The sequence below is a fragment of the Cryptomeria japonica genome, chromosome 10, assembly GCF_030272615.1.
Source record: "Cryptomeria japonica chromosome 10, Sugi_1.0, whole genome shotgun sequence".
NCBI lineage: Eukaryota > Viridiplantae > Streptophyta > Pinopsida > Cupressales > Cupressaceae > Cryptomeria > Cryptomeria japonica.
Genome location: NC_081414.1, coordinates 711,028,078 through 711,050,780, shown reverse-complemented (window position 1 = coordinate 711,050,780; position 22,703 = coordinate 711,028,078). Strand labels below are relative to the sequence as shown.

The window sequence follows — 22,703 nt, the reverse complement described above, 5'->3', positions numbered from 1 at the left end:
TCCATCATTTCTCTTGCCTTAAATTTTTACATTTCACAAAAAACCCTCCATCATCAAAGGCTTTTAAAGTAGGCAAAATTTCTCAAAATTAACTCCATTTTTCCTTGCATATGATTCTAAGTAGGTGAAATCTAATTTGAACTAGGTAAAATCTATTTTGAAGTTGTGGAATTGCATTCCAATGCTTTTAAGTTTGCATATGAATAATATTTTTAAAAATTCTTTTGTTACATAGATATTAACATGCACCTTGCTTGATCTAAATATAAGTTCACTAAATTAGAAATATTATTTATTTAAAAAAAAATATATTAGTAAATAAAAAATAAATTTCAAATTGTTTTACAAATATTTTAAATTTTAAATTATTTTTAAAATCATTTCACAAATTCTAACTTACATACATTTTTATTTATGTGAAATAATTTATATATATATACACATACACACACACACATATATATAACCTCTTAAAATCTCATTTTTAGTCATGTTTTTGTTTTGGTTGCGGATTTCATTTCTGATTTTCAATAACGTAGATTGAAAATCTTTAACAATTAGTGAAAATAGATATTAAAGTGAACTAGATGGGAAAATCATATTTTTTTACTAGATTCAATTTCATGGATTAGGAGCTACTAACAATTCTACTCATAACACTAATAGAATTGACTAAATCAATTTTATCTGCCGAATCAAATTTCATTCTACCTTCTTCATCATTCCATATTTAAATTTTAAAAATAACAATTTAAATTATTTTAATTCACCATTGTCAACTTCAAATCTATTTATATTTGTCAAAGATATATTTTACCCTCACAATTATATGTAGGACCAATGGAGATAATGGAGTTGTTGAGGATGTTTGAAAGGTCACCAAACAAGCAGTCATGAAGAATGTGTAGAATGCTGATTTCAATGCATAAAACACAAAGGTTCGTAGCTTTGACCCTCGATATAGAAAAAACCATTTTTATTTTATGCACATGGATGTCTAAGGCATAAATTAATAATTACAGCACTGGAAACCACCCCACATTAATAGTATAAAAAAATTAAAAATAAATTCCATAATTTTTAATCACTGCAATGAAGAATGCAGTCAATGAAATACATTCTTTTGTACTACTGACAACAATAACTAGTTGGATCTAGAAATAGGAGATTATCATTCTGATAAAGACATGGATGAATAAACTATAAAAATAGGCAGAAGTTCTTTGGATTTTTTTGAGATTTTACTGCCACAGAATTCCGGAACTCTAGAGTTTCACACTGCACTACCGTGAGCTGTATTGAACGGTTGATTATACTGAAATTCAAAGGTACCCATCGAAGAAATCATGGACCGTAGTGTAGAGAATCTCTGGATACAGCTCACAAACTTCCACGTCTTTGGATTCCTCGATTTTAAAATTGTATTGACACCCATTAATGAAGATGTCATGTGTCAGGGAAGCCACTATGCTCTCTGGAATATTATTTGCTGCACTCAAAAACCAAAAAGAAAATAAATCCACAAAAGATTATGGAATAAATGTGTAAGCCAAATTGGCTGTTAATGGAGTTTTCTGATCTCTATCCCTTCAGATTCCTTTTTTTATGGTAGTAATGATTATGGTGCAATTTGGCATGGTAATATACCTTTGGCTAAGTCCAAGAGATCTTGTTCTGAGATACAAACCCGAGGAAGAGTTTTTCCAATCTTCTTCTCCCAAATTGCTGCAAGCTCATTAAGTGTGAGAAAATTCTTGGGTGGTCTGAAATGCGCAATTTTGTTAACAGTCCGGACATCCTCTACAGACTTTATGGTGTACTTCCCAATGTCTTCCCCAGTCACAAAGTATGCTGTTATTAACAACCCATAAATCAACACAATCAGATACTAGTAGTATTAGATTTCCGATCAGACTGCATCATTCTCTAATATAATATTATATAATATATTACCCTTGATGTTTCCATCTCCATAGATTTCAAACTGGTCTTGGGGAGGAGGAAGCTCAGAGGGATGGGTATGATAAAAGTAAGGCCACCCAGCAATGGAATTGCAGCAGATGTAAGTGTATGGAATGTTGGCTGCCTCCACTGTCCTTCTAACAAGCCTCTTTTCTTTGTAAAAGCTTAGTCCTGGCTCCACTGGATTGGCTCTGTCTATATCATGCCCAAATTCTGAAGGAAGAAACCTCTGCGTCAAAGTTACTCAAAAATTCTTGGGTCAGTAAGAGCTAAGAAGCATTAAAAATAATAATGTTTGGGTTCTAAGTCCTGACCTTAACCGTGCCAATTTCTTTAATGGCGTCTACAATCTTGAGCTGATCTGTGAGTTGACCGCCCCCTACAACAGAAATAACAACATCGATGCCTTGGATGGCCTTTACCATTGAATTGTGATCGTTTAAATCTCCCTGCAGAACACCCATTATAACACAGTGTATCTTAAAAGACCCATTACAAATTCCATAAGACCTATAACACAGTGTATTTTAATAAGACCCATTACAGCACAGTGTACGTTAAATCTCCCTGAAGAACACCCATTATATCATAGCGTACGTTAATAAAACCCATAACAGCACACAGAGATGTTAATAATACCCATTTCAAAATGTGTAAGACCTATTACAACACACATCTACAATTATAAGACAGCTCTTCGTCCCAGCCAAATTAGACCCATTAATATGGAGACTGACTGAAAAACCCTTCTTAATATAATTTCTAAATACCCAACTTAACACTTGAAGACAGTCAAACATTATAAGTTGTAAGCTGGTCGCTCTATTACAATAAAGCAAGCACCTGCAATAAATATTACCATGGACAAACCGGCAAAGCTTAATCATATATTCTAAACTCATATAATAGATCAAAACAATCTATAGCCTCTATAAAAACAATTTCTAGGCAACTATACACACTTTACTACTCTCTCTTACATATCACTCAAAAATCATCTCTCTATGACATAATTTGTGACATACATAGACAATGTTAACACCAGAATCTTTCAATTCATGGAGGCACTTTTCTTTGGCAGCATCAAAGGCAGTCGTGGGTCTTATAAGAGCATAAGTAGGATGGCCTGCAGCTACAGCTGCAAGAGCAACAAAGCGACCAATATAACCAGTGCCTCCAATCACTAGTATTTTACAAGTACTAATACTTTTCTCTTCATTCACAATATGGTCATATGAAGCAATCTCACAATTGGAGGCCATGGTTGATACTGAATTTTCCTCCAATATTTGAGTATGAAGGCAGAGATCGAAAGAATGAGGGAATGCAGCAGCACTTGCAGCCATTTTTATTTCCAAAAAACTTAACAACTCTTACCCAACTTAGGAATTTGGAGGAGCTAAGTTGGTGTGGGAAAAGCAGGCAAACACGCAATATATATATAGTAGATTGCTTCAGGAGAATTTCTCAATATTTTTTCTATCATGATGTAGACGACCTGACTGTAATGCACATGGACGATTTGCGGTTGATTGGCAGGTAGACTTCACCTTTTTTAACAGTAAAAGTTAGTATTAAAATGTTCATGGTGGGTTCAGCAGTGCCCATTAAAATATATATATTTTTAGAATAGAAATTGAGAACGTGATGGAGATCTCTTAGTTTATCTTAGTTTTCCTTCATTGGAATAAATTGTTTGGGTAATACTAAAATCATTACTGTGAATGAATTCATAAAATAAACGTTTTGGGGCCCTACTGTTAATCATGGAATCAGGTTAAAACATATTTTAATATTGTGTATATTTTTTTATTGGAGATGGTTATTGAGCTATCATTATAGTTAGTATTATTTTAATATGGCTGGAATATTTTATATATTTTTTTATTATTGAATTTGTTTATTGAATTATCATTATAATTAATATTTTTAAACTATCTTAAGGTTGTATAACTAGCAATTGCATCTTGGTGTGCAATGGGTATGTCAAAAAGGTGTGGAAATGAGAGTGAATGATTAAAACCTTTATTGATAATTTGATGTACATTTAGCATGTTTAAATAAGAGTATTATATACCAGTTTGCAATAACTGATGCTTATAACTGTCTAACTATGGCCTGCACCTTTCCCTCGGGACTCTTCCTTGAAGCTTATACAACAAAACTTGGAAATATGAATACATATTTTTGAAGATCTTTTTTTGAAGAATGCATGTGTTGTGAAGGTTATATTTTCAAGTTGTGTTGTTGAGCTTCAAAATATATCCTTCACAATACATGCATTCTTTAAATCTGCTAGCATCAACAAAAATATAAAAAACAGAAAGCATAAACCAAAATAACCCAAAATGCTTCTCATATAGAACACCATCTCAAAATCAGAAGCTCACTTTATGATGGATAGTCCTCCATCTGTCAATGCAACCAACCTCCAAAACGTAAAGACTATTATAATTTATCTATTTGATATCTTGATGACTATTATAATTTATCTATTTTATATCTTTAATGAGTTGTTTTGAGGCCTCATCAGTCTGAAGAGTAATAGGTTTTGTACCAATAAAATCTTCTTCCTATCAAATAAATCTCTAGTCCTCATATTCAAAACATAATTAAACAAGTGTCCATCTTTGACCCCTCAAGGTAAGTATGAAACCCCTTCAAAATAACATAGGAGGACAAATTTGAAGACATGCATCTACAAATAGAATTGGCTTCACAACGGTGGCAATCCGTTTTAACGGTGGCTGATTTTAGGATTCTAGTTTTCTTTCAATTTTCTTTATTTTTCATTCTTAATAAATTGTGTTCAGCTTTCGATGCAATAATCTGCATGAATGTAGACCATAGTTCATTGTTCTCTACCTTCCTTAATATTTTTAGTTTTGCATGATCAGTGGTTAATAAGATGCTTTTAGCGCATGGTCAACTTATAGATTTCTAAGTTTAGAATTTCTAGCTTTTAGCTTTCTTGATCGGTAAAATTGGGTGTAACTCTTCTATATATGTATGCTAATTATGCAATAGTTTTCAATGATTTCAGATCAGTTTGTTTGTATTGCTGTATGCACAGCTCAAACATTGAATTCTTTATTTCTTTATTTGAATCTATTATTCAATTGTCTATTTCTGATTTAATTGTTCTCATAATCTTCAATTGGTATTAGAGCCATCTTAGAGATTATTTCTTTGTGGAGATAGCAGTTCTTTGAAGAAATTTCAATGGCAAATAACAACAGCACACCTTTGCAGCTTCCGCAGTTCACCAAAAAGAACTATGAATATTGGAAATTAAGGATGAAGGATACACTGAGCCTGCAAATCAAAATCAGCGTAATCAGCTAAGAGAATATAGGAAAAAGGATAATTGTGCTCTCTTCAACATCCAATCTGCATTGGATATTTCAATTTTTCCTCATATTACAAGAATGACAAAGTCAAAAGAGGCATGGGAGGCCTTGCAAACTACATACCAAAGATTTGACAAAGTGAGATTGGTAAGGCTTCAAACCTTTCGAAGGGATTTTGAGAATCTTAGGATGAAAGGTTGATTTTATTCATGAATACATTACCACGACTCAAGATATTGTTAATCAACTTAGATCTCAAGGAGAAAAGTTGTCACAAAGCAGAAAATTGCAAAGAAAATTTTAAGATCTCTTCCTCCAATGTTTGATCTACTTGTGATAGCCATAGAAGAAAGTAAAGATTTAACTACTTTCCAAGTTGCAGAATTGGTAGGTTCATTGCAGTCGCATGAAGAACATATGAAGCATTCTATAGAGAGCCTTGCACAAGCTTTCTATACTACTGTGAGAATTGAAGAAAAGTCTTCGAATCCTCCTTCTCACTCCAATAAATTTCAAGGAGAGTTTTCTTCAAATAGAGGATGTGGTAGAGGAAGAGAAAGAGGTAGCAATAGAGGAAGAGGAAGCTCAGTTATGTGGATCGTAGAAAAATCCAATGTGAGTTTTGTGATCAGTATGGGCACTATGAATTTGAATGCAAAAAGAAGAAATATGATTTGAAAAATTCAAGAGCCAACTTTATTGAAGAGTCTTTTAAAGAAGCCAATCACTCTACATTATTTGCATGCAATTTTGCAAAGGAACCTCAAACAGATGTGTGGTTCCTAGATAGTGGCTACTCAAATCATATGACAGATAAATCCGATGTTTTTGTCAAGTTGGATGACTCTATGAAAATTCAAGTTAAATTTGGAGATGATAAAGAGGTTGATGTAATGGGAAGATGTATCCTAGCGTTGACAACTAATTAAGGTAATACTACTTAAATTCATGATACTTTGCATGTGCCAAAGTTAGAGCATAATCTCTTAAGTATTGGACAACTTCGAGAAAAAAAATGATAAGGTTGTGTTTGAAGATAAGTGCTGCAAAATATTTGATAAATCTTCTAACCATCATCTTGTAGCAAAGGATTATATGATAGAGAAGAGGATTTTTCCACTCACATTTGGTTCTACTATGATGTATGCTCTCAAAGCAGCCATATATGATTTGTCATTATGGCACCAACAATATGGTCATCTAAATTTTCAATGACTAAGTTGGCTTCAAAAGAAGAATATAGTGAGAGGACTCCTTGCAATTCAAGCAAAACAAGAGGTATGCTCAGGGTGTGCACTTGACAAACAACATCGGCATAGCTTCCGAGTGAACAAATCATGGAGGGAAAAATCTCCACTAGAGCTTGTGCATGCTAATATTTGTGGTGACATGCAAGAGGAATCTTTGGGTACAAGAATCTCTATTTTTTGACATTTATTGATGATTTCTCACACCACACCTAGGTTTATTTTCTCAAGCATAAATAAGAGGCTTTTGCATGCTTCAAGGACTTCAAGGCTTTGGAAAAGAAACAAAGTGGGTATTCTCTCAAAATACTTAGAATAGATAGAGGGGGAGAATTTAATTCTAAATATTTTTCTGAATTTAGTAGCACTAATGGGATCAAAAGACAACTTGCCATAGCCTATACCCCCCCAAAAAATGGAGTTGCTGAAAGGAAGAATTGTACCATCATGGAGATAGCATGAAGCATGTTGCAGTCCAAAAATCTTCCTAATTGCTATTGGGGAGTAACAGTAGCCACCATAGTGTATATTTTGAATAGAAGCCCTACAAAGTTGGTTAATAATATGACTCCAAAGGAAGCTTTGAGTGGTCACAAGCCTTTAGTGGTTCACTTTCATGTATTTGGTTGTCTAGCCTATGTTCATGTTCTAGATAAAACACAGAAGAAGTTGGATGCCAAATCTCAACTTTTCATATTTGTGGGGTATTCTGATGCTACAAAAGGGTACACATTATACAATCCTGATAGAAAGAAATGGATCATCAGCCGAGATGTGGTTTTTGTTGAAGGGAGAGTACATGGAAATGGAAGAAATCTCTTGAACAAAATACACCACTCATCATGGGTATTGACAATGATCATTCTCCTCTTCTCCCCACAAGTTCAAGTGGAATTTTTAGCTCCAATGATAGTTCAAGCGTGATCCCTCCAAGCTCTAGTCCACTAGATTGCCCAGATAGTTCATCATCAGTTGATAGCTCAAGTTCAGAATCCAGTCCAAGCCCTTTCTAAAAAGTACGAAGTTTGAATGAAATTAATCATAGGAGATCTAATATGAATACCACTATCATTTTTTCTTTGTTTATTTCAATTCAGGTCAAGCCTTTTGTGTATGAAGAAGCTATTAAAGAAAAAGTATGGATTTATTATATGAATGAATAGATGCATGCAATTGAAAAAATAATATATGGGAGTTAGTGCAACTTCCTAAGGGAAAACAAGCAATTGGTGTGAAATGGATCTATAATGTTAAGTATCATGTGGATGGTTCTGTGAAAACACACAAGGCAAGATTGGTTGCACAAGGATTTGCCTAAACACCTAGAGTAGATTATTTAGAAACCTTTGGTCCTATTGCAAGATTTGATACAATCAAGATTATCTTGGTTATTGCAGCACAACACAAGTGGCCAATTTACCAAATGGATGTGAAATCAGTCTTCTTGAATGGTTATATTGATGAGGAGATCTATGTGGAGTGGCCTATTGTCTATGAAATTCCAGGTAAAAGAAAAGTTGGTTTACAAGTTGAAGAAAGCACTTTATGGACTGAAGCAAGCTCCAAGTGCATGGAATTCAAGGATTGACAGTTATTTCATGAAGAAAGGATTTCATAGAAATCCCTCTGATCCAACCCTCTATATCCAATAGTTGGGTAATGATATTTTCATTGTTTCTCTTTATGTGGATTTTCTTATTTATATAGGTAATAACACACATCTCATGGAGAAATTTCAAGGTGAAATGAAGAAGGAATTTGAGATGTCCAATTTGTATCTCATGCATTATTTTCTTGGTGTGGAGGTGAAACAAAACTCTAAAGGTATATCAATTTCTCAATCCAAGTATGTAGATGATTTATTAAAGAAGTTTAGAATGACATCATGCACTTTAGTTGCCTCTCCTGCAACATTTGGTCAAGAATTTGATCAAGGAATATGCAAGATCTAAAGTAGATGCCACTTTATACAAAAGTTTGGTTGGGAGCCTCATGTACCTCACTACTACTAGCCCTTATATCATGTATGGTGTGAGTATTATCTCTCAGTTCATGTAGGATCCACATGAGCCTCATTGACGAGATACAAAAAGGATCCTAAGGTATGTGAGTGGAACACAAAAATTTAGAATTAATTACTCTCCTACTAACAAATTTGAACTAGTTGGTTACATAGATTCAGATTGGGCTGGTTCAGTTAATGATAGAAAATCTACTTCTGGTTATGTTTTCTCCCTTGGTTATAGAGATATTTAATGGAGTAGTAAGAAATAGAAAACCATGGCTCTCTCTTCCATAGAAGAAGAGTACATCACAACCCCGACTAGATGTCAAGAAATTTGGATATGCATGATCTTGAAAGATCTTCATTTGTTTAAGGAATATGCAACCACCATTTTTTGTGATAACAACAATACAATTTCCATGACCAAGAATCCAATCTTTCATGTGTTAGCAAAAAAAAAGAAGGGAGACTGAGAGAGGGGGGGTGAATCAGTCTTCACTGAAATACCAAACTTAATCACAAAGCATGAAGCTGATAAAGTGTAGTAATAAAACAGATAAGCAAATTAACAGCACAACACACAACACCAAGATTTTGACATGGAAAACCTGGTTAAGGGAAAAACCATGGTGGGAATCTACCCATAGTAAGATGATACTATGTAGTAGTATGTGTAAATATTACAATGGGGAATGGACATGCATTCAGGCACACTGCCTAGAGCTCACTACTCAAATATAATGGCCTAGAAGGCTACAACCCTCTGGGAAGTCTCACTGAATTACAACAAGATTCAGACTATAATCTGAAAGAAATGAACTGAAAAAATAGCATCTCCAAATGCCTGATTGCAGTTCTGGTTAAGCACAAATGTCTACCCTGCAACACCAATCTCACCTCAAACTCAACATCAAAGGATAATTCAATTGTTTGCACATAAACCTCTCTCTGATAATGCAGACACAACATCAACACCCAAATTACATGGATATATGACCTATATATACAAGTCATGAACCTTGACAACAAGGTCAGCTAAACCTTATCCTTAACTACAAAATTACATCACCTGATACAAAGACCAACCACTGGACCAATATAATGATTTACATAGCATAACATGGATCTAAATAAAATTCCCAAATGCTCAACTCCATTGGAAATCATGCCAAGATCAACCGCAACATGCTACACCACCAGGAAAATCACATAACACGAAGAACATCACTAGTTGATAGAAAGAACCAAAAAATTGCACAACGATCAATGCAGATCACCAAAACAAATAGGACATGACTAGAAAACACCAACAAGAATGTTAGAATAATTAGGAACAACTGCACCAACACCACTTATCAAATCTTCATTGATCAACGTCTGAAAGCTCAGGAACACAGCCAATCAACTGTCACGAAGAAATAAAACTTGTGGGGCACCAAATCACGAACCATCTAAAATAAAGATACACAAGACCATCCCAAGAAATATCCCAAAATTCTCAGCACAAGATCTAATCACACCGAAATATACCGCAGGATATATCAAACTCTACAAAATAGTGATAAGAAAAACAACACTACAAACCAGATCATAAGATCTTCGCAAAATGCAATCACCAGAACAAATCATAGGAATATGTTGACATCAATGACAACAACATATCCTAGCAAGAGCAATGACCAACCATATCCAACAATCTCCCCTTTGGGCATTGATGGAAACATATGAATGTGAAAACCAATCAATACAAAGAAAGAAGATATCACCAAAAAACTCCACCTAAGATCGGGATAGATAAAGAAGTTTTTTCACATGATCTCTCTCCCCCTTTGACATCAATTCTAAAGATCTAAAAAAAAAAAAAAAAACTCTCTCCTCAAAATAGAAACATGAATATCTCTCCCCCTAAAATACATAACCAGACTACTCCACCAGAGGAGCAACACCAACTCATCAATCTGGATAAAAAGATAAGGCTCTGAAATCCACCGGATCGATGCAACTTCATGCATCTAGTTCTCAACGGGAGGGGTGGATACCCCTAACTTTTATCTCAAGTGACAAATGTATCTTTAGGCAAAGGTTTAGTGAAAATATCAGTTAATTTTCCCTTTGTAGATACATACTCAAACTTCACCTTCTCTTCACTGAATTCCTCTCTTAAGTAATGATATTTGATTGACACATTCTTAGTCTTTGATTGTTGCACTGGATTCTTTGAAATGTTAATAGCACTAGAATTATCATAGAATATAACAATAGGTTCATCATAAACAACTATGATATCTTTTAACATTTGCTTCATCCAAACTACCTGAGTGCAATTACTAGCAACAACAATGTACTCATCTTTAGTAGTAGATAAGGACACTGAATCGTGTTTCTTACTAACCCATGAAACCAACTTCTTATCTAAAAATAATGCTCCACCATTAGTGCTCTTCTGGTCATCAACATCACCAACCCAATCGACATCAGTGTAGGAAGATAACATGAAGTCATCATTCCTCAGATACCATAAACCATAATCCACCATTCTCTTCAGATATTTGAATATCTTCTTAACAAAAGTGACATGAATCTCTTTCGGATAAACTTGACATTTAGCATCGATGCACACAATATGAATAATATCTATTCTAGGGGTAAGTGCAAGCTAATGGCTCACAAATTGGTGGAATTCTGTGCATTGCAAAATGCACTCTTAGAAATGGGGGCCCATTTTCAAAAAATGGGGGCCCGTTTTTGCTTTGGGCCCCCGAGGAAAAATGTCATGGGGGCCTAAGGTGAAACTAAACGGATCCCCGTTTTGTTCTCAAATGGGGGCTCGCTTGAAAATGAAATGGGGAACGGGCCCCCTTATAGGTCTCGGGGACAACTGAGAGGGGGGGGTGAATCAATTGTCTAATAAATTCAAACCAAAATCTTATTAACCAACTTAATGCTTAGTACCAGTAAGACAATTAATTGTGCCGGTAAATAGTGTTAATAGGAAATGCTGTACCGGTAAGAATTAATGCATGAAACATAAGCACAAAGTCAACCACAACACATGACACAAATATTTGTACGTGGAAACCCTATAAGGGGAAAAACCACAGTGGGAAACCTTACCCAGAATCAGATGATACTACTACAGATAGTAAGTGTACAAAGAGGGGTCTACACATGCAGAAAGGCCAATAGCCTAGAGCTCATTGCTCAAACACAAATGGGAGTCACACTGACTATAGTTGGATGGTTAAATCCAATGAGAATGTACTGCACAAAATAACATCTTCATATGCTGGATTCAGTATTGGTGTAATGCTGATATGCTTCTACAAAAACCTAACTTCACCTTCAAATGATGTCTTCGTGTATATCTCTTCTTGATCTCACATATATCCTTCCTTAAATATTTTCGCATTCCACATTTGATCTTACAAATAAGATCTTACATTTATACCATACCCTAAGACCAATTTTAGTAGGTCGGCTCTACAAGATATTACAATTAAACATTTTACAAATAATACAATATCCAATGCAATAACCGATTGAACATGTCGGCTTAATGCTTTTATAACAATAATAAATCATCTCCATAGCATGCCATGCTGATCTGGAAAAGATAAACTTACCGGTGTAACCCTAGATAACCTGGACCTATTTGCCGGTAAAAGCAAATATGCAAATAAGAATATACTAGTGATATTACTTCAAGGAAAAGTGTCCACATGATGTCTTCGACATTACCAAGTGTCTTCCATGTCATTGCAAGTACTGGTGAACATTATATCCTACCGGTTAACCATATACCAGTGATTGTTTGAACAGTTTACTGATTGCTGGTGAATGTTGTTGGATCTCCAAAGTAGGTGTATTTAGCAGGTGTTGACATCAGTGACAAAACCATACCAAAATGCCAACAATCTCCCCCTTTGGCATTGATGGCAACACAAGATGGAAAAACCATCAAAGTGCCAAAATAGAAATGCCAAGTACAAAAACCAATTCTCCCCCTGGGAGTAATATGTGTTTAAACAAAGATTTATTTACAATACCAATTTCTCCTCAAAAAGATAATGCATTTTTCCATATATTTTTCCTTAATGTTTTTTCATATATCTCTCCCCCTTTGACATCAAATGCCAAAGTCACAAAAAGGTCAAGTTCATACAAAATACCAACCAATTCAATATACCAACTACTCCCCCTGAGAAGTAGCTTCCTCATCAAATACCGGAATAAAAGATTTGTCCATTTAATTCTGTCGGTTGATGACAATCATCAACTATCTAAGTCTCTACCGGTGGAGGTAAGACTCCGAGCTGATCTCTGAGATACTCAAAAGTTTCCTTAGGCAAAGGTTTTGTAAAAATATCTGCAAGTTGTTCTTTAGTATTCACATAAACCAGTTTTATTTCCTTTTCTTCAACTTTTTCCCTTAGAAAATTCAGTTTGATAGAAACATGTTTTGTTTTAGAATGTAATACTGGATTCTTAGATATATCAATTGTTGCAGTGTTATCACAATATATAGTAATAGGTTCCTTGCATTTTACCTTTATGTCTTTCAACATTTGCTTAAGCCAAAGTACCTATGTACAGTTTGTTGCTGCTGCAACATATTTTGATTCTTCTGTTGATAAAGATGTACAACTCTATTTCTTAATTAACCAAGAAACTAATCCCTTTCCAAGAAAGAATGCTCCTCCAGTGGTGCTCTTTCTATCATCCACATCTCCTACCCAATTTGCATCTGTGTATGCATATAGATCAAAATTTTCATCTTTAGGATACCATAATCCAAGATTTGTTGTGCCTTGTAAGTACTGGAAAATCCTTTTTACTGCTGATTCATGATTTTCCTTGGGATTACTCTGAAATCTAGAAACTATACATACTGCATTCATAATATCAGGTCTGGTTTGTGTCAAATACAATAAACCTCCTATCATAGATTTGTATCTAGTTGGATTAACAAGTGTAGATTCATCCCTTTGAGATAATTTGTCATTTGTAGTCATAGGTGTGCTTACCGGTTTAGAGTTCTCCATCCCAAATTTATTGAGTAGTTCTTTCCAGTACTTAGATTGACTCAAAAATATGCCTTTATCAGTCTGTAAAATCTGCAATCCTAAAAAGAATTTTATTTCTTCAATCATAGACATTTCAAATTCATGCTGCATTTTAAGAGAAAATTCTTTGCATAATCCATCTTCTCCTCCAAAGATTATATCATCAACAAATACTTCCATAATCAAAATGTCATCATTAGTTACTTTGTAATATAAATTTCTATCTACATTTCCTTTAGTAAAACCAATTTTTAGAAGATGCTTATCCAATCTTGCATACCAGGCTCTTGGAGCTTGTTTTAGTCTATACAGAGCTTTTCTTAATCTGCAAACCATATCATTGTTATCTGTTAAAGAAAATCCATCAGGTTGTTCAATATAGACTTCCTCTTCAAGATCTCCATTCAAAAATGCACATGTAATATCCATTTGATAAACTTTGTAATCTTTGTGAGCTGCAAAGGCCAAGAATAATCTAACTGCCTCAATTCTGGCTACCGGTGCAAAGGTTTCATTGTAATCAACTCCTTCTTTCTGAGAATATCCCTTACACACTAGTCTTGCTTTATTCCTGACAACCTTACCATCTTCATTGAGTTTGTTTCTAAATACCCATTTGGTTCCAATTACATTTTTATTTTCAGGCCGGGGAACTAATGTCCAAGTATTATTTTTCTCAATTTGTCCTAATTCTTCTTCCATAGCTTTAATCCAAAATTTATCTTCACATACCTCATTGATAGATAATGCTTCAATTTGAGAAATAAGACATACTTCTTCATTTACCAATCTTCCTCTTGTCATGACTCCTTTAAATTTGCTTCCAATTATCTGATCTTCAAAATGATTCAGTCTTACATACCGGGGTGTCTTAGTCTATTGTTGTTCTTCAATTACTATGGTATCCTCTGATGATACCGAAGTAACTGGATCATCATTCTGTACCAGTGGATTTACTGTTGGTTCATTTGTCATAATTTCTGTTACTGGTTCAGAGTCTATATACCTTGAAGTTCCTCTGAATTGTTCATCAATCTTTACATTTGTACTCTCAACAATTTTCTGTAATCTTTTATTAAAGCATCTATAAGCTTTACTCTTAGATGAATAACCAAGAAATATTCCTTCATCACTTCTAGGATCAAACTTGCCAATATACTCATCTCTTCTAATATAACATTTACTTCCAAAAATTCTGAAATACTTAAGAGTAGGAGTATTACCAAACCATAGTTCATGAGGGGTTTTACTGGTTTCACCTTTGATGTGAACTTTGTTGAATGTATAGACAACAGTTCTTACTGCCTCTCTCTAGTACACATGTGGTAGATTTGCTTCTGATAACATACTTCTTGCTGCATCCAAAATAGTTCTATTTTTCCTTTCAACAACTCGATTCTGTTGTGGTGTCCGAGGTGCTGATAACTGTCTTTTGATTCCATTTACTTCATAGAATGTATTAAAATCTCTAGATGTGAATTCTCCTCCTTGATCTGATCTTAAACATTTAATTTTCTTATCGGTTTCATTTTCAACCATTGCTTTGAATAGTTTGAACTTCCCAAGTGCTTCTGATTTTTCCCTGAGAAAAGTAACCCAACACATTCTAGAATAATCATCAATAATTAGCATGAAATATCTATCACCTTGTAAGCTTTTAGTTCTAGCCGGACCACATAAATCAGTGTGAATTAAATCAAGAGCATTATTGAATTTTTCTGGAATACTTTTGAAACTAGTTCTAACTTGTTTTCCAAATTGACATTCCTTGCAAATTGTATTCTGAGGTTTCATAATTTTAGGTAGATCTCTAACTGCCTTAGAAGTACTGATTTTTACCATACAATCAAAATTTACATGACATAGTCTTTTATGCCATAGCCAACTTTCATCTATATGTACAATTAAGCATGCCTTTTTACTGTTATTGAAATGAAAGATATTACCTCTAGTCTGATTACCAGTTGCAATTTCCAAACCAGTTCTATTCATGATTTTGCATTTTCCATTTTTAAATTGTAACTGAAAACCTTTCTCAACTAATTGACCAACACTTAAAAGATTATGTTTTAATCCTTCAACATAGTAAACATTGTCAGTGTTATGTTTACCATCAAGAGATATTGAACCCTTACCTTTGATTAAATAGGCTTTTTCATCTCTGAATCTTACTAAACCTCCATTGTATTCTTGAAAGTTCAAGAATTTGCCTTTGTCTCCAGTCATGTGATGTGAGCATCCTGAGTCAATAATCCATTCATCCTTTGATTCAACTTTAGCTGCTAGGGCTTGTTCTACCGGTTGAGCAATAGGTACCGGTTGATCTTCTGTTATAGCAACAAAGACCCATCCGTTGTCTGTTGGATCTTCATCAGAATCATTAGTCACACCTTCATCATTAATGTAACAAGATTTATCTTTTTTTTTCTTAAATCTGTATCTCTGATATTCAGGATTAAGTTTGTATGTCCTTCTAGCTTCTTCTCTTTGTCTAGCATGTCTATCAGGGCATCTTGAAGCCATATGACCAATCTTATTGTAGTTGAAACATTTAAAGGGTGCTTTACCTTCATACTTACTTCCAATTGGACCTTTTGGCATTTTTCTTGCAAATAGTGCTTCAAGTTCTTCAAGCTCTTCATTCTCCTTCTTGGTTTCTTCAAGTTCTCTTGCATAAAAGGCTCTCCAGTCTGATTTGTCAAAAGATGGAGTAGATGATGTTGATGCTTTGAAGGCCAAATCAATTTTTATAGTAGCAATAGGACCAAATTCCTCAATTTCAAAAGCTGAAAGTTTTCCAATCAATGTATCCCTAGTTACTGATGTATTAGGCATTGTTCTCAACTCATTAATAGCAGTAACCTTCATTTTATATGCCAGTGGCAAACCTCTTAAGATTTTTGAAACAATCTCATCTTCACTCAAGGTTCCTCCACAACATTTGATACCTAAAAAAATTTCATTTACTCTTTCCATAAAAGCAGAAATTCTTTCATCTTCTTCCATTTTCAGATGTTCATACTTGACTCGGAAGCTTTCAAGTTTTGCAATTTTGACTGTGGAATCCCCTTCATTCAGTGTTTCCAAATGATCCCAAATAGCTTTTGTAGTAGATCTATCTGATAATCCCATGATTTGTTGATCCGATAATGCGCTCAAAAGTGCTTCTCTTGCTTTGAAATCATTTTCTTCATCTTTAGCTAAAGTAATAGGAGCAGGCTGACCAGCAACAGCAGCAGTATAACCATTCTTAGTAACTTCCCAGATGTCTTTACCAATGCAATTCAGATGTGTCTCCATTCTGATTTTCCATATTCCATAGTTGGTTCTATCAAGTTTAGGACTATCCTTTCTGAAATAATTAGTAGACATTGGATCTCCTCAAGTTGTTAAACTTCTGCAAAAAAAAGAGGACTAGGCTATGATACCAATTGTAGGTCCCGGGGACAACTGAGAGGGGGGGGTGAATCAGTTGTCTAATAAATTCAAACCAAAATCTTATCAACCAACTTAATGCTTAATACCAGTAAGACAGTTAATTGTGTCGGTAAACAGTGTTAATAGGAAATGCTATATCGGTAAGAATTAATGCATGAAACATAAGCACAAAGTCAACCACAACACATGACACAAATATTTGTACGTGGAAACCCTGTAAGGGGAAAAACCATGGTGGGAAACCTTACCCACAATCAGATGGTACTACTACAGATAGTAAGTGTACAAAGAGGGGTCTGCACATGCAGAAAGGCCAATAGCCTAGAGCTCACTGCTCAAACACAAATGGGAGTCACACTAACTACAGTTGGATGGTTAAATCCAATGAGAATGTACTACACAAAATAGCATCTTCATATGCTGGATTCAGTACCGGTGTAATGTTGATATGCTTCTACAAAAACCTAACTTCACCTTCAAATGATGTCTTTGTGTATATCTTTGTTTGATCTCACATATATCCTTCCTTAAATCTTTTTCGCATTCCACATTTGATCTTACAAATAAGATCTTACATTTATACCATACCCTAAGACCAATTTTAGTAGGTTGGCTCTACAAGATATTATAATAAAACATTTTACAAATAATACAATATTCGATGCAATAATCGATTGAACATGTCGGCTTAATGCTTTTATAACAATAATAAATCATCTCCATAGCGTGCCATGTTGATCTAGAAAAGATAAACCTGCCAGTGTAACCCTAGATAACCTGGACCTATTTACCGGTAAAAGCAAATATGCAAATAAGAATATACCAATGATATTACTTCAAGGAAAAGTGTCCACATGATGACTTTGACATTACCAAGTGTCTTCCATGTCATTGCAGGTACCGGTGAACATTATATCCTATCAGTTAACCATATACCGGTGATTGTTTGAACAGTTTACTGATTGCCGGTGAATGTTGCTGGATCTCCAAAGTAGGTGTATTTAGTAGGTGTTGACATCAATGACAAAACCATACCAAAATACCAACACCCCCGTTTCTAAATCTGAGTTTACCCATTTTTTTCAAGTGCATTTTGTCATTTTCACCTGTGATTGAAGTGATATAAGGAGATCAAAAATGGGTCCTTGTGTTATGGACTCCATTTCAAGCCTCCACCACTATCCCAGGTACACATTCGATCATCCATTTTCACATTTTTTAATTTTCTTGTATATTTTTCCTGTTTCTTGAGTATTATTTAAGTTTTTTTGGTATTATTTAAATTTTTTATTAAAGTAGCCTATAAGTAAATTTTTTTTACATTTGTAAATTCTTAATTTTGATTAGAAATATTCTTCAGCAGTTAACCGTAAACCCTAAACCAAAAGAAACAAATTTACAAATCAAAACCAAACATAGATAGTTAATAAAATAAATGATCAAATTTACAAGATGCAAGATATCTCACAAACATAAAAACCAAAACCAAATCAAAACAAAACTGAAACTAAATGGAAATCAAAACCAAATTGAAACTAAATGGATGTATTAAAACCAAAACAAAAATGAAATATCATTTGATATAATAGGACCAATTATAGACCTATTATGGCATGTCATGGTATGATAGGACCAATTATGTGTTAGGACCTAGGAGGCAACTGAGAGGGGGGGGGGGTGAATTAGTTGACTATGAATTTCAATGCAAATAAAACTTAATCAAACTTGATACTTAATACCAGTAAACCAAACTTAATGTTGGTTGACAGATTAGCAGTTAATATTAATACTGGTGAAACTTAATGCATAAAATAGAAAGAGGAACAACATCCACAACACAAAGATTTGTACGTGGAAACCTTGTAAGGGGAAAAACCACAGTGGGAAACCTTACCCACAATTAGATGATACTACTATAGATAGTACATGTATACAAATGGGGTTTGCACATGCAGAAAGGCCAACCGCCTAGAGCTCACTGCTCAATCACAAAATAGGAGTCACACTGACTACAATTGCATAGTTAAATCCAATGATAATGTAGTGCTCAAAGTAGCATCTCCAATGTGGGATTCAGTACCGGTTAATCTTTGATAATCACCTTCAAACCTTCCTTGAACCTTCTCTATGGTCTGCTCATATGATCTTCAATATTTGCACATACCATGTTACAATACCATAACCTTACATATCATATACCATCACTTTTATCTCATCAATTGAGATCTTGCATATATGCCAAAACCTAAGACCAAATGTGTAGGTCGACTCACTAAGAATATTATAATAAAATCAATTACAAATAAGTCAAGATGCGATGCATCATGTCGGCTCAATACATTTACAAAAAAATCATCTCTATAATGTGTCGTGCTGACCTGGAATAGATAATGCATACCGGTCCATAACCTAGACCAATTTTCCAGTAACAACAAATATGTCAACCCAATTAGAACAATAACCAAAACACCAAAACCAAGTATCCAAACCATGTCTTTGACATAACCAAGTGGTCTTGAGATGATAACAAGTCATCCTCAGTGCTAGTGAACAATATAACCTGTCGATGAACAATATACTGGTGAGTGTGCATAAGTCACTGAACATGCTGGTGAACATAATGTGTTAGTTCAACAGAACCAAAGATCTCCATACGGATAAGTGTTGACATCAATGACAAAACTAATGCAACACATCCATAATACCAACAATCTCCCCCTTTGGCATTGATGGCAAAACAAGATGGAAAAACACCTAAGTGCCAAAAATAGAATGCCAAAAACCAAAAACCAACAATCTCTAGAATAGATCAATACTAGAAATTAAAATACAAATGTAGAGAGTATATATCTCTCCCCCAATGAATAATGTCTCCTGTTATGACCTAGAGGCAACTGAGAGGAGGGGGGGGGGTGCATCAGTTGTCTATTAATTTCAACCCAAATATAACTTAATCAAACTTGATACTTAATACTGGTAAACCAAACTTAATGTCGGTAGACAGATTAACTAGTAAATATTAATATCGGTGAAACTTAATGCATAGAATAGAAAGAGAAACAACATCCACAACACATCACATAGTGATTTGTATGTGGGAACCCTATAAGGGGAAAAACCAGAATGGGAAACCTTACCCATAATCAGATGATACTACTGCAGATAGTATGTGTATACAAATGAGGTCTGCACATGCAAAAAGGCCAACCTCCTAGAGCTCACTGCTCAATCAAAAAATAGGAGTCAAACTGAATACAATTGAATGATTAAATCCAATGATAATGTACTGCTCAAAGTAGCATCTCCAATGTTGGATTCAGTACCGGTTAAGCTCTGATAACCACCTTCAAACCTTCCTTGAACCTTCTCTATGGTCTACTCGTATGATCTTCAATATTCGCACATACTATGTTATAATACCATAACCATATACCATCTCTCTATGATGCTACATCATATCACAAATGAGATCTTACATATATACCAAAACCTAAGACCAAATGTGTAGGTCGGCTCACTAAGAATATTACAATTAAATCAATTACAAATAAGTCAACATGTGATGCATCATGTTTCCTCAATAAAATTACAACAATATCCAATTAATTAAATTATCTCCATAACGTGTCGTGCTGATATTGGAAAAGATAATGCATGTCAGTCCATAACCTAGACCAATTTCTGGTAACAACAAATATGTCAACCTGATTAGACCAATAACCAGAATACGAAGACCAAGTGTCCAAACCATGTCTTTGACATAACCAAGTGATCTCCAGATGATAACAAGTCATCCTCAGTGCCAGTGAAAAATATAACCTGCTGGTGAACAATATACTAGTGACTGTGCACAAGTCACTAAACATGTCGATGAACATTATGTTCTGGTTCAACATAACCAAAGATCTCTAGAAGGATAAGTGTTGACATCAATGACAAAACCAATACAACACATCCATAATACCAACATCTCCCCCTAGGATAATGTTTCCTAAATAGAAAGTTTTTCCATAGATATCTCTCCCCCTTTGACATCAAATGCCAAAGCAATAAAAATACCAAAACATACAACCAACTCATATAACCAATTAAAATTACCAATTGTTATAACCAACTACTCCCCCTAAGAAGTAGCTCTCCTCTATCAAAGCCGAAAAAAGGTTTCTCTATTAATTTCTGTCGGTTTGATGCCAATCTCCAACTGTCTAAGTCTCTATCAGTGAGGGTATTACCCCAAGAAGATCTCTAGGATATTCAAAAGTTTCCTTAGGAAAAGGTTTAGTAAAGATATCTGCAATATGCTCTTTAGTATTCACATAAATCAATATTACTTCTTTTGCTTTAACATTCTCTTTCATAAAATTATATTTGATAGAAACATGTCTAGTCTTAAAGTGAAATACCGGATTCTTTGATATATCAATTGCTGCCGAATTATCACAATAAATGATTATTGGTTCTTTGCATTTTACCTTGATGTCCTTCAACATTTTGTTAATCCATAATACCTGAGTACAATTAGTTGCTGCTACAACATATTCTGATTCCATTGTTGATAATGATGTACAACTCTTCTTCTTGCTCAACCATGAAATCAATCTGATACCAAGAAAGAATGCTCTGCCAGTGGTTCTCTTTCTCTCATCTAGATCTCCTACCCAATTTGCATCGATATATGCATATAAAAAAAAAAAATTCATCTTTAGGATACCATAAACCAAGATTTGTTGTGCCTTGTAGATACCGAAAAATCCTTTTCACTGTTGATTCATGATTTTCTTTAGGATTACTTTGAAATTTTGAAACAATACATACTGCATTCATTATATCCGGTCTTCTTTGTGTCAAATATAGTAAACCTCCAATCATAGATTTGTATCTTGTCGGATTAACAGGAGCTGAATCATCCTTCAATGTCAATTTATCAATTGTAGTCATAGGAGTACTTACTGGTTTGGAGTTTTCCATACCAAATTTCTTCAATAATTCTTTCAAGTATTTTGTTTGACATATAAATATACCTTTATTAGTCTATGAAATCTGCAATCTTGAAAGAATTTAATCTCCCCAATCATAGGCGTTTCAAATTCTTCCTGCATCTTATTAGCAAAGTCTTTACATAATCCATCTTCTCCTCCAAAAATGATATCATCAACAAATACTTCAATAACCAAGATGTCATCATTAGTCACTTTGAAATATAGGTTGTTGTCAGCATTACCTTTAGTGTAACCAAGCTACAAAAGATATTTGTCTAATCTAGCATACCAAGCTCTAGGAGCTTGCTTCAATCCATACAAAGCTTTCCTTAATCTGCAAACCATATCTTCATTATTTTGTCAATGAAAATCCATCAGGTTGTTCAATGTAAACTTCCTCTTCAAGATCACCATTTAGAAATGCACATTTTACATCCATTTGATATACTTTATAGTTCTTGTGAGCCGCAAATGCAAGAAATAACTTGACTGCCTCAATTCTAGCTACCGATGCAAAGGTTTCATTATAATCAATTCCATCTTTCTGTGAATATCCTTTACACACTAATCTTGCTTTGTTACCGATTACCTTACCATCTTCATTAAGTTTATTTCTGAATACCCATTTAGTTCCAATTACATTTTTGTCTTTAGGCTAG

At 34.3% G+C, this 22,703-nt stretch overlaps 1 protein-coding gene across 1 annotated transcript; it reads right to left on the bottom strand.

The window, feature by feature from the left end:
* Positions 1 to 961: 961 nt before the first annotated feature.
* Positions 962 to 3,371, bottom strand: LOC131029280 (leucoanthocyanidin reductase). Its single transcript, XM_057959704.1, has 5 exons — positions 2,988 to 3,371; positions 2,277 to 2,411; positions 1,954 to 2,191; positions 1,648 to 1,851; positions 962 to 1,489 (listed from the first exon to the last, which is right to left on the bottom strand). Exons 1-5 carry the CDS (start codon positions 3,306 to 3,308, stop codon positions 1,323 to 1,325), a joined length of 1,065 nt encoding a protein of 354 aa, XP_057815687.1. The 5' UTR covers positions 3,309 to 3,371; the 3' UTR covers positions 962 to 1,322.
* Positions 3,372 to 22,703: the final 19,332 nt, after the last annotated feature.

What these genes read in the sequence shown, in the direction of transcription:
- LOC131029280 (XM_057959704.1), bottom strand. Translation starts at nt 3,308, where the DNA reads ATGGCTGCAAGTGCTGCTGCATTCCCTCATTCTTTCGATCTCTGCCTT. An exon ending in TGGAGATGGAAACATCAAGG is followed by an intron (nt 1,852 to 1,953) that starts GTAATATATTAT and finishes TGTTAATAACAG; the next exon opens with CATACTTTGTGACTGGGGAA. An exon ending in TCTCTTGGACTTAGCCAAAG is followed by an intron (nt 1,490 to 1,647) that starts GTATATTACCAT and finishes TTTTGAGTGCAG; the next exon opens with CAAATAATATTCCAGAGAGC.